This window comes from Phascolarctos cinereus, unplaced genomic scaffold, assembly GCF_003287225.1.
Source record: "Phascolarctos cinereus isolate Bilbo 61053 unplaced genomic scaffold, phaCin_HiC Scaffold_726;HRSCAF=1367, whole genome shotgun sequence".
Classification (NCBI taxonomy): domain Eukaryota; kingdom Metazoa; phylum Chordata; class Mammalia; order Diprotodontia; family Phascolarctidae; genus Phascolarctos; species Phascolarctos cinereus.
In genome coordinates, this window is record NW_027556098.1 from 23,660,817 (window position 1) to 23,674,084 (window position 13,268).

Consider the following 13,268-nt stretch of genomic DNA (forward strand, 5'->3'; position numbering starts at 1 on the left):
TAGCCTTTAAGTCAGTTCTGTTCTACCACTTCCATGGTACCTCTATTTCGTTACTAGATTTTAATGTGGAACTTTGAGTGAAGTATGTTGAAAGCTGAAATAAATTGTATCTTGTTTTTTTTTTTCTCAATATACTTACTTTTACCACCTTAAAGAATGCTAGTGGGTGATCATGATAAAATAATGGGTTTACTGCCTACCCTTAAAGATAGTCTTATATGTTCAATGATCCTAGTATTTATACCTTATGTAATTTCTTGAGGTATAGCCATGGAACTCACTGGGGTATGAATTCTAGGATCATTGCTGATTATATAGACAGGAGTCCTACCTGATATTTCTCTGGCATGGAAGCCATTTTTACCTGTCAGGTTATGAATATTGGTCCATTTTTTTCCTAACCAATTTGAATTCTTTCTAAGCTCTTTGCCAGATGTCTCTTTTTGGTGTGACCTTAATACTCATATGCTATCTCATTGGTCCCTTAGTTCTAGAATATCCTGTGGTCAGGCTTCTGACTGTGGGTTTCTTGGTTAATTCTTCTTCCTAACTCTGCCGTTTTTTAGGTTTACCTGTTCTTGGGCTGGTTTTCTTGGCAAGATCTTTCTTTCTACCTCCAGAGCTTCTAGAGAGTTTTTTATGTAGTTCTGGATCCGGGTGGATCCAGAAGCTTGCTTTTGATTTATTATGCTCTTTTTTATCTTTTTTTTTTCTGGCTTATATTTAGACATCTGATCAGCTTTATGTGGGAGAGAGATAAGGTTTCTCCATAACCTTTCATGTAGTCATCTTAATCGGAAATCTCTGTTCATCTTTTGAAGTCCATCTGAAATTCCGCTTTCTTGGTACTTTTTCCTGGTTCTCTCAGTAGGTGATAGACTTTCGACTTCACAGTATACGTTGTACTTTGTTTTGCAGACATTTAATGCATGTGTCATGAGATATTGTCTGTCTAGTTATCAACATTTATGTCTCTTTCTCTTCCTAGACTGTAAGCTCCAGGAGAACCACAGGGCTATGCACATAGTAGGTCCTTAATAAATGTATACTGAGTGAATGGATAAATGCATGAACAAACATCACTGTCCTTTTTGTGATGTGGTGTGTCTTATATCTTTTCCTGATCCAAAGTAAGTTGCCTCAGTTTGTTAGTATTCACTAGGAAACAGGCAATAGTACCTTGTCTTTATTCTTCTTAAGACTCTGAACAGATGAAGAAATGAGCCTCAGAAAAATTAAGTGACATAAGGGTCAAGCAACAAAAACATGTTGGAGGATGAATTTGAACCCCTCTTGGCTCTGTGTACTCTACCCACTGTGCCAGGCAGTCCCAGTTTATTGAAATGTGACTCCATATCCCCTCTCACCAAAGGGAATCTAGAAGAATCGTAAGGGAATCATGGGAACAGGCATTGTAGATTATAAACAGGATTACAATGTGGTATCCTTTCAACATGGGTAGATTCTTGACCTTTCTAGAGGCATTTTGTCTTGCATAGAATAGAAATAGAACAGAATACAAAGACAAAATAAAAAAAAATAGTTCCTGCCTGCAAAGAGCTAAGAATTCAAAAGCTGGAGAGTTTCAAACCTTGGATTAGTAGTGGCCATGCAGCTAAAAGGGGAATTGTGGCTTTTATCTTTTCTATTTGTTTTGGTTGATTGTTGTAGTTTTTGTTAATGGGGCTTGGGAAGTATCTTGAGGACAATGCTTAACTTAACGGTAGCCAAAATGCTTTTTGTAGTCTGGGTCCAGTGATTATTAGACTGGCAACAGTGATGTTTTACTGGTCTGCGGGGTGGGGGACACTAAGTAGTAGAGAAGACATGGAACAGGGGAGTATGGTGCTTCAGTAGAATCTAAGTCCCTTCAGAGCAGAAACTAATATGCTTTTGACCGTTCATTTATAGCAAAATGCTGACACTGGCCTTGCTGAAATGTCATCTTGTTACCTTCTTGTTATCTTTGAATCTGGTGTCTTGGACGTGCCCACATGCAGTCCTTCTGGTCTATTACTTCCTACCTTCGTTTAGTGAGATATTCTTTTTTGCTTTGACTCAAAAAAGCAAATCAAGCCTTGGTCTTTCATGTAAAACATAAAAATGCAACACGAATCAAGGTTCCAACTTGTTAAATTTGAGTTTGTTAAATTTTTCTTAGGGGAAAAGAGCTATGATCCCTATTCAGCTCTGACACAATGATTTGTCAGCAACTCCTCACCAACTCATTCAATATGCTCTACTTAGCTGGTTTAAAATTTGCCAATGCAGCTATTTGCAATCAGCAAATTAGTTACAGCTCTTTGCACTGTGGAATATGATACTTTTGTGCACCTGTATTTCACTTGAGCATTTGAATATAGCAATAATCAGAAGATGGAAGGGAGATAGATGCCAAACCATTCAGTTGCTGGTTTGAGAATATGTTAAAGTAATGTGTCTGTGACCTGAGACACCATTTAGCATATTATTTTAGAATCTAAACACGTTTGTTTTCATTCTTACAGTTTTTTTTTTAACTTGGTTGAATTGATATTCAGAGTAACGCATTGCTGAGTTTTTCTCCTAGTAATCTATGTTGAATATTTGATTGCACTGTGTACCTACACATCAGAATACTCAAAGCACTTTGCAGTTAATGAAAAAGAAATCTAAAAGTTGAAAAGACAGCAAAACTTTTTTTTTTGTTTTTTAGTTTAGGTCAAATCTTTATCTCCTGAAGAAGAAAGTAGTTTAAGGAACTACTTTCAAAATTTGGGACTGAACCAACTGAACTTGGTGTTTTATCAGTCTGGTATTGTGGAACAATTGTTGTTTGCCTTTTCTCCTCAAAGAGGACCAGTAACATCATGAGGGTGATGTCTTGACTTGCTTTTGAGTAAATTGGGTTTAAGTGAGACAGAGTTGTATGCAGTAATCTCTTTCCTCCAGAGTCAAGACAAGAGGATAGGTGATGGCCCAGGATGCAGTGGGTGGCCTTGACCTTTTCGAATTAAGGTCTTACTCAGGTCTCAGTTTGTCTGAAGCAATGCACCTTCAATGACCAAAGGCTAGGTTAAGAATTGAGACAAAAGGTGGCCTAGTTTACCCTCACAAAAGTATCAGTTTGGGAGGGGAAGACTGTCAGTTGTTACTTGGCTCACTCTAAGCCATGAAAACCCAAACAGTGAGCATTGGAAGCTTAGATGGAGGCCCATTATTGGCCATTTAATGAAAGCCAGAGTGATTTGTATTTAAAGGCATAGGCAGTAGCTCTAGTTGAGCCACAATGGATTTTCTTAAAGCCTGTTTTTTCGGAGCTATACTTCAAGAAATTATAAATGAAAACTGTTTAGGACAAAGAGTAAATTGTCCCACCTTCTTGAGAAAAAAAAATAGAAAATTAAAAAGAAAATCTGGCCTCTAAACCCCAAGATATCTTACAAAATACTCCATTTATACCTATGCTTTCTAGTGTTTTTAATAGGAATGGGTGTTGTATTTTATCAAAAGCTTTTTCTGCATCTGTTGAGATGATCATGTGGTTTCTGTTGGTGTTGATACACTCAATGATGCTGATAGTTTTCCTAATATTGAACCCTGCATTCCTGGTATAAATCCTGCCTGGTCATAGTGTATTATTCTTGTAATAAGTTGCTGCAATCTACTTGCTAGTATTTCGTTTAAAATTTTTGCATCTATATTCATTAGAGAAATTGGTCTATAATTTTCTTTCTTTATTTTGACTCTTCCTGGTTTAGGTATCAACACCATGTTTGTATCATAAAAAGAATTTGGTAAAACTCCTTCTTCACCTGTTTTCCCAAATAGTCTAGACAGTATTGGAATTAATTGTTCTTTAAATGTTTGATGGAATTCACATGTAAATCCATCTGGCCCTGGAGATTTTTTCCTAGGGAGTTCATCAATGGCTTGTTCAATTTCTTTTTTTGAGATGGGGTTAAGTATTTTACTTCCTCTTTGGTTAATCTGGGCAATTTATATTTTTGCAAATATGTATCCATTTCACTAAGATTGTGAAATTTGTTGGCATATAGTTGGGCAAATTAATTCCTGATTATTGTTTTAATTTCCTCTTCCTTGGTGGTAGCTTCACCCTAGCATGTTTCCTTCTTGAATTGAGAACTCTCTAGACCAGTTTATTGTCTTTCCACTAATACTGTTATTTTCAATACACGATGGCCTCACTGTTGCCTCTTCCAGCCCTGCCTTATTCATTCCAGAGGACTGAGTCAGATTGAAAATTAACTGTTCTCTCAAAGCCTATATAAATGGTAGTAGTCATTATCTGATTTTTCTTTTAGGAACTTTTGGTTGGCAGTGCATCACCAAAATCAATGAAATTATGTCATGTTGGGTTTTGAAATCTTGGAGTTCTACATTGCTGTTAACTGTCTTCTGGATTTCCAGATAGGAATTTCCAACTTCCTATTGTCTATCTACTTGGACATCTTGATGGTATCTCACATTTTACATGCTTAAACCTCACTTTATCATCGATGATATATCTTTCCTGAAACCAATTCCTTTTCTGAGTTTCTTCACCATTCTCTTAGTTGTTTTTCTTTGTTGGCTCACTTTGTCTTCATATCCCTGTCCAGTTGGTAATCTCATTCTGTTAACTCTGCCTTTTCAGCTTCTCTGGCATTCATCGTCTCCTCAGTGTCCCCATTTGTGGACTTGCCATTCAAGACCTTCTAGAATTTGGCCCAAAACTACATTCACCATTTCACTCATACTGCTCCAACCCATTTACTGTCTTATATAGCCAGACTGGACTATTCACCCCTGTACATTCCTGCCTCTGACTCTTTTGATTACATTGATTTTTACATCTAAACTGCTCCATCCCACAAGAATATCTACAGCCTAAAATCATGATACTCAAACACTCTCTCTACCACGAAATCTTGGCAAATCTCATAACCAGAATTATTTCTTCCTTATTCGAATTTATAGTACTCTTTATATCATACTTGAATTTGTGTCATCAGTGCGGTAGAGTGGAAAGGAACCATGTGTGACTTTGTTGAATTAGATGACCTCTCTGGGTTCTTCCCATTTTATATCTGTGATTCTAACATTGCATGTCATTCATTAGTCAGTAAGCATTTATTAAGTACATACTGTGTACCAAGCACAGTGTTAGGCACTGAGGATACAAAAAGGAGCAAAAGACAGTCCCTGCCTTTAAGGAGCTCACATAGGGGAGACAACAACCAAAACCTATGTAAAACAAGCTATATATGGATAAATAGGAACTAATTATGGAAAGGGCAGCTAGGTGGCACAGTGGTTTGTGTCCAGCCTGAAGTCAGGAAGACTCATCTTGCTGAGTTCAGATCTGGCCTCTGACATTTATTAGCTGTGTGACCCTGGACAAAGGCTTTTTGCCTCAGTTTCCTCATCTGTAAAATGAGCTGGAGAAGGAAATGGCAAACCACTCCAGTGTCTTTGCCAAGAAAACTCCAATTGGGAATACAGAGAGTCAGACACAACTGAAAACAGGTGAACCAGTGGAATGATGCTGGAATGAAGAGAGGCAGGCAAAGGCTTTCTGTAGAAGTGGGATTTTAGTTGGCACTTGAAGGAAGCCAGGGAAGATGAGGATGAGAGATGAGGAGGATAGGCATGGAAGACAGCTAGAGAAAAATGTCTAGAGCTGAGAGATGGAGTGTCTTGTTTGAGGAACAGCCAGGAGGCCAGTGTCACTGGATTGGAGATTATGATGGGGAAGTGTAAGAAGACTGGATAAGTGGCAATGGGGCGGTGGGGTAGGTTATGAGGGACTTTTAATGCCAAGTAGAGAATAGAATTTACTAGACTGTAAGCTCTTAGAGGGCAGTGATGGATGCCATCTTATTTATCTATCTCTTCAAAAGCCATGCATTGCATGTAGTAGGATTAAAAAAAAGCAAACCCATATTTTTGTTGATTTAGTAGACTCATTAATTTCTTTAAGACACTGAACTTGTTTTTTCCTTTCCTCATCTTCCTGTTGCTATAGTGTGTCGTCCCCCATCCCCCCTTGATGCAGCTACCTTGTACTTAACTACTTTTCATATATTTATATTTGTTCTTTTTACAATTGTACTCTGTGCATTTATGCATGTCCTTCTCTCTGATTGTTTCAAACCTTGTACTTGTATCCCCAGAGGAAATGCCTACCATGTAGTAATAAAAAATGATTGATTTAAAAAAAACAAACCAATAAGAGCAAAGCTGGAAAATAGCTTTTTGTACTTGTAAAGAAAACATTTTCTTTAATATATGTATTTTCTATATTTCCCTTCTTGCTTGTTTTGAGCCTTAGAAAGTGGAAATGATTGTTCTGGAGGATGCTAAAAAATCACCAATACTGTATAGTGTGATTTTATCAAAAGGAAGGAGGGTGGGGACATATAAAACTTAAAGTTGGGGTCTGAGTGGCCTATTTTTTTTAAAATATAATATATTTTACTCTTATTTAATATGTTTAAATTTGATTTAATGTGATTTGGCATTTTACTCCCTATGTATTTACTTTCCTTAAATGACACATCTGAATAGTGGAAGGAAGCTTGGCTTGAGTGGTACTTTCTTTTTTTGTTTTGTTTTTGTTAATCTTTTAGGTGTTTCAAATGTTTCTTTGAATTTTTCTTTTTTATCTCTTAAGGTGTCTCTTCTGTACTTATGTTGACCCTCTCATGCCCCCTTCTCTCTTCTGTAGAGCTGCTATAGAAATCCATGTTAAGGCAGATCTGATACACATCGTCCTGCTACAAAGCAGGCTGAGGCTGGCATATCTCTTGAGCTCCAGAGTTCTGAGCAGCAATAGGCTCAGCCAATACTGTCTACACTGTTTGGCATTAATATGGTGAGTCCTTTGGGGATTGGGGGGCCTCTAGGTTGCCTAAGAAGCAACAAACTAGCCCAGGTCAGACATGAACAGGTCAGAGCTCCCGTGATTAACAGTGAAATTGGGCCCTTGAGTAGCTCCTGCACTTCCAGCCAGGGTAAGAGGGAGATGATCTCTTAAAAAAAATAAAAATCCACATTACGAAGCCCCTATTACATTGTACTTCTCTTGGATTTGCCGCAGAAGTAAGGGCCAGAAATTTGGGGAAAAGACTCTAAAATTAATGATTACCATGTGTATCCTCCAGAGATACTATTTTTTTTGGCAAGGCAGTGGCTTAAGTGACTTGCCTAGGGTCACACAGCTAGTAAGTTTCAAGTGTCTAAGGCTGCATTTGAACTCAAGTCCTCCTGACTCCAGGGTCAGTGCTCTATCCACTGTGCCATCTAGCTGCCCCATCTTCAGAGATACCTTTTGTCCAAGACAAACACATTGTGGCAAATTCTTTGGAATGTGTAAACTGTTACGGGATTGTATGAAAGTATATGCTTTATACCATATCACTGGTATACCTGAAAGATCTGGCCTCTTAAGTTCTCTTAATCTCTTTTCATTAGTCAGACTCATTTTGGCTTTTCATGACTTGGATTCATTCTTCATCAAATTTCTAAATTGTTATGCCCATAAGAAAAGAAAAAATATTTCTGTGGAGCCCCTTGTATTGAGTGCTTGGCGCATGATGTTTTAAATCTATTTTACGAATCTGAAACCACTGTGGAAGATATGCTTTTACAAAGAAGAGTTTTTATGCTTTTGCAAATTGGAGTCTAGAAACATAGATTCAAATCTTGTCTTTGGTACTTCCTAGCTATGTGATCCAGGTAAGTTCCTCAATCTGAATGAGCCCTAATTGCTATAAAATTGGACTAATAATACTTATGTGAAGTGTTTTGCAAACTTTAAAACACTCTCTTCATATTATTTGTCATTGTTAGTACTAGAATAAAAAATTCATTCATCCAACTGAAAGAGGTAGGCATGCTGGTCTTGAGTTTGCCCTTTGGTTTTCTGCTAACTCCTATGGCAGTGCTGTGGTGCTTCAGGGACCTGGCCTGAGGGGTCATGATTACTGTTTGTTTCTATAGGATGTAAATATTTATAATACCCACAATAGCTTAGACATTCACAGTTATTCCTTGAGCAATATTGCTGTTACTGTATCCAACATTTTCTTGGTTCTGCCCATTTCACTCTTCATTATTTCATGCAAATCTTTCCTTTTTTTTCTAAAATCAACCTGCTCATCATTTCTTATAGCACAGTAATATTCCACAATTTGTTCAGTCATGCCCTAACTGATGGACATCCCCTCAATTTCCAGTACTTTGCCACTACAAAGAGAGCTGCTATATATTTTAGAACATATAAGTTCTTTTTCTTTTTCCTGTATTACCTTGGGAAACAGATCTAATAGTGGTATTGCTAGGTCAAAGAGTGTTCACAGTTTTATAACTCTTTGGACATAGTTCCAGATTGCTTTCCAAAATGTTTGGATCAGTTCACAGTTCGATCAGTAGTGTTAATATTAGTGTCCACTTTTTCCACGTCCCCTCCAGGTGTGAGATGATACTTCAAAATTGTTTCAATTTGCATTTCTGTAATCAATAATGATTTAGAGCATTTTTTCATAAGATGCTATAGAGCTCTGATTTCTTCAGTCCAGAAACCAGCTGTTCATATCCTTTGAATTTATCATTTAGGATGACTCATATTCTTATAAATTTGACAAAGTTCTCTATATATTTGAGATATAAGATCTCTATCTGAGAAGTTGTCTAAAAAATTTGTTCCCCAGTTTTCTGCTTTCCTTCAGGCTGTACTGTGACTCTAGGGCTAAACGGTCTGTTCTTGGAGGCTTTTTTTTTCCTTTTGATATTATAGTCATTTGCCTAGTGAGTTGTTTTAACTCTAGTAAATGCATTCACCTGGGGATCACTGCTTAGTTTGCCCATCTAGTTTTCCTTATGGTGCTATGTAACCAATTTCCCCAAACTCTCTCAATTTCACATTACCTAGATTGATCACATATATGGAGTACAGGAAGCCTTCCTTTTTAAAAAAAATCTTTTTGAAGGGCTGAAGTTGAACTAAGGGTCAGGAAACATCACCTATTTGTTACTTCCTACTGAGGTATTTTTGTGTCACCATGTCAGAAATGTGGTCATAAAACATAAATTGAATTAGAGCATATGGAATTAGAGAATTAGAAAACACAAGAACTGAAAAGCATCTCAAAGATTGTCATGGCCCTTCTAATTATTCAAATGAAGAAACTGAATCCCAGAAAGGAGAAGTAACTTATTAATGGCAGGTCTTCAGGCTCTAGTCCAGCAGTATTTTCTCTACAATGCTAGATTGAAAAACTAGTTCAGGTGTGACATACAAATTGCTCTTACTAATATTTACCAACCTAGAGTCTGAAAATTAAAAGAAAATAATAATAATATTACTGTACTTGTATAGTTTCAGCCTAAAATAAGTACATTGATGCAATCTGAATGAATTAATGCCATTTTACCTACATCTCTATTTCCTTTCTGTGTGAAAGATCTGTGCTCTTAGTGTGAGGAGCTCCCTGTATGGAAACTCTCACATTAATGCAGATCTCAAACCGTCTGTTATGTTACTTAGTACAAAAGTCCTAGATAGTTGTATGAGGCACATAAAGACATGCCCAAGGTCATACAATCAGAGAGAAAATTTGAACCTAGGTGTTTCTGACTCCAAGTCTAGAACTTTAGACATTATTAGACCCTACCTCTTACTTCCTTCATATTACATTATCATTGTTACATATTTACCACTGTGGGCTTAAATTTATGGTTATATGAATCTTCCAAAAGTCAGAGTTTCTAGCTGTCCATCTGAAGATCCCTATGAAAAAATCAAACCAAAGTAGAAAAAATAGGGCAGAAATTCTTTCTTCCTCCCTTCCCCCCTCCTCCCCTTCCTCCTCCTCCCTCCTTCCTTCCTTCCTTCCTTCCTTCCTTCCTTCCTTCCTTCCTTCCTTCCTTCCTTCCTTCCTTCCTTCCTTCCTTCCTTCCTTCCTTCCTTCCTTCCTTCCCTCCCCCACTCCTCTTTAGGCTATGGGCAAATGAGCCATGACTATTTTTGTGGTAGTGTAAGCATTCACTACCTTGTTTATTCAGTAGAGTATCATTGTGGGCAAAAAAAAATGCATAAATACCAAATGTTAGTCACTGATATATTGCTGGGAAGTTGATGATGTGTGGCTTCCAGAATAAATTTATGTACTTACTCATAAATCACTTGAGAATATATCAGAATTTTGTTTTTTAGTGGCTACGCTGGGGCAGGGGAATAAAATACTGGGATCTTCTATCATGTTGGTGGAAGGATTTGTGAATTTATAGAAGGTTTGCCTTCTCATCACCTCTTCAAATCCCCACTACTCTTGGACATCTCATAATCTATAGAACATGTATGGATACCAAACCATCACAGCTTAAATTAGTATACTACACATTGAACCCATCCCCTAAATTCCAAATATGCCTGGCACATAATAGATGCTTAGTAAGTCTTTATTGGTTGATTGAATTTGAGAATGAGGTAGAATATTTTAAAGTGATAAGTTGTGTAGTACAGGTACTGCAGTTTGAGTTGAACAAAGTCTATAAAACGGAGTGTTCAGGGATTCCATTTTAGAAGACAATTTATTTTTTTTTAGTCCATCAGTCTGTATAGGACATGCAAGGCTGGTGGACAATGAGCTGGGCCTAGAATTGGATAGGACAGAGAGAATGAAGTTGATCTTGTTTGGGAAATTTCAATGACCTCATGATACTCCCTGACACAAATGCACATCTTTTTGACATAGCTGTCCCTTGGTGGTACTCTCTTGCTATGAGCAGTGGAACACTACAATGTCTGAAGAATCGTATTTGCCAGTGATTCAAAAGGCAATGGAGAAATATATGTAAGAAGGTAGAAATATATGTAAGATACATGTAGGAAGGCGTACATGAAAATATGTTGCCATTGTTTTCGAGGAGAGGTAAAAAAGAGATCTTCCAGGAGATACATGATTACAAAAGAAGATTGGATTGTCATGTGGTGAGAATGAGGGATGGCTATCTCAGGGGCAGCACCAGCTGTCCTAGAAAGACTCAGAAGTCTGTCTGAATTTTGTTACCTGTGGCATGGTTCTACATACTCTCTCTCTGTCTCTCTCTCTCTGTCTCCCTCCTTCCCTCTCTCTCCCTCCTTCCCTCTCTCTCCCTCCTTCCCTCTCTCTCCCTCATGTGTGTATTTATATATCTACATATATGTCTATTTACGTGTATATATTATATATAATAAAATGCATAAACATTAAAACAAACCTTATATGTAATATGCTATATTTTATATATTTGCATACATATTTAGCATTATGTTTATAAATATATCTAATATATTTATATAACATTAAACATACTAAATATATAATATGTTATACAATATATGAATGTTATATTATGTGTATATGCATTTACACATATGCACATATATATATATATATATATATGTAGGCATGTGTGCATTGCAGAACTGTGTATATGTGTATATATACATACATATATATAAAATGAATAATATACATATATATACACACACTTGTGTGGTTAGTCAGTGTGTACACTTTTCTGGTTCTTCTGATTTTTCTTTTTTATCACTTCATATAGAAATAGATGCAGTCCTGACCATGGATCCAGGAATACCTGTGGTCAAGTCCTCTCCTCCGACACATACCAGATATGAGAACTTTGGGGCAAGTCCATTTCACCTCGTAGTGCTCCAGCCAGAGATGTCAGAGTTGAGGCCTACAAGCAGCAATACTCTCAAATGCTGTTGGAACTACATTAAAATGTGATTGGGAAATATTTAACAAAATAAATAAAAATACAATACAACATTATATTTGTTTGTCTTTTTCTAAGTCAAAACATGTCCTTCAGAGAGCCTTTTTTATTTGAGGTTGCACCACTGCTCTAGGTCTATGGTTTCTAAAACTGTGAGTTTCAGAGAGGGTGCTGACCTGCATTAGTAGAGGGAGTTTCCTTATCTGGGAATTACAGGATTAGTTCATATCCCTGTATTTAAACATATTTTGTCACCACCCTCCCCTTTACCTGTCTTTGCATTAACATTGCTGAATATCAGCCTATTTGTTTACTTGATCTAGAGCAGCTTGTCAAATTTTATGTAGAACTTTTGTATCTCTCATCTTTTGTAACAGATGTTGGAACATTAACAGCACTAATTGTTATGGTGATCTTTTTGCTTATGACCATTGTGAATATTGCAAAGGGAGATGGTCAAGTGAACCTTGAAATTATATTTTTATTGCCTTTTCTGACACATGACGAAATCACTTCCATCACCCACTTTGCTTACCTGTCCAAGAAAACTCTGTAAGCTGTCCTTTCATTTAGCTGCAACTTCCTTGGGTCTTTTGGTTTCATTTATAGATTAAATGTTAATATTAATACAGTTTATTTCTTTCGATTGCATATCTACTTATTGGTCGTTGAGCAAGGATCTAACATAGAGAATACTAACGATTGAGTTGATGTTTATAGATATATTTTAAAAAAAGCAAGGAAGGAATATAAACTATTATGAACCACATGTCATAATACTCAAATTAGCTAATAAAGATACAACCCAAGGTAACCTTAAAATACTACCTTCTAACCGCTTAGAATGGCAAAAATAGTAAAAAAAAAAGTTATAAAATTCAATATTACTGTGGCTGTGAGGAAACAGGAACTCTAATGTACTATTGATGGGAATTGCAGACTGATAACAGAAGTTTTTGAAGAGCAGTATGGTAATGTGCATTGTCATAAAACTGATCATATAGTTTGACCCAGTAATTCTATTGCTAAGACTTACTGTCTTAAACTATCACAAAAAGTAAGATCTGTTTGTTTTTAAATTAGCTTTTATTGATTTCTTTTTTTCTTACATCATCATAGTCACCTTTAGTATCCTTTCTTCCCTTCCCAGAAAGCCATCTCATATAACAAATATAATTTTTAAAGGAAAAAAACCACAATTATTGATACATTAAAAAAAAATTTGAAAATGTGCAACGTTTAACCCATGTGACTTCTCACCTTCAGAAAGGGGTGAGACGTGAGGGTATCTTCTCATATTATTTCATTTGAGTCATGCTGGATCTTTTATAAAAACTTATTTTAAACTTAAATACTAAAACTTAAATATATAATAAGAAAGAAAAACATACTATAAACTTAAATGCAAAATAAAAAAGGAAAAAAAATTACCATGTGTGCAACAGAATGTAAGAGATTTAAAATATATAGCAATAAATTTCCATTTCAAGAAAGCCTATATAATA

The 13,268-nt window shown here is 36.4% G+C and overlaps 1 protein-coding gene across 4 annotated transcripts in view; it reads left to right on the plus strand.

Annotated features, from left to right (window-relative positions):
• ZBED1 (zinc finger BED-type containing 1) overlaps positions 1-13,268 on the plus strand; it is a 356,755-nt gene that overhangs the window by 30,958 nt on the left and 312,529 nt on the right. The window contains exons 3-4 of one of the 4 annotated variants that reach the window (XR_002325749.2): positions 6,710-6,856; positions 11,587-11,819. The exons of 2 other annotated variants lie outside the window; for them this stretch is intronic. Coding sequence is in view for 1 of the 2 variants with exons in the window: in XM_020992741.2 (XP_020848400.1) it covers positions 11,587-11,592 (6 nt within the window). In the remaining variant the exon portion in view is untranslated. Of the gene's footprint in view, positions 1-6,709; positions 6,857-11,586; positions 11,820-13,268 lie in introns of those variants that run through there. One more of the 4 variants, XM_020992741.2, reaches the window with a different exon arrangement.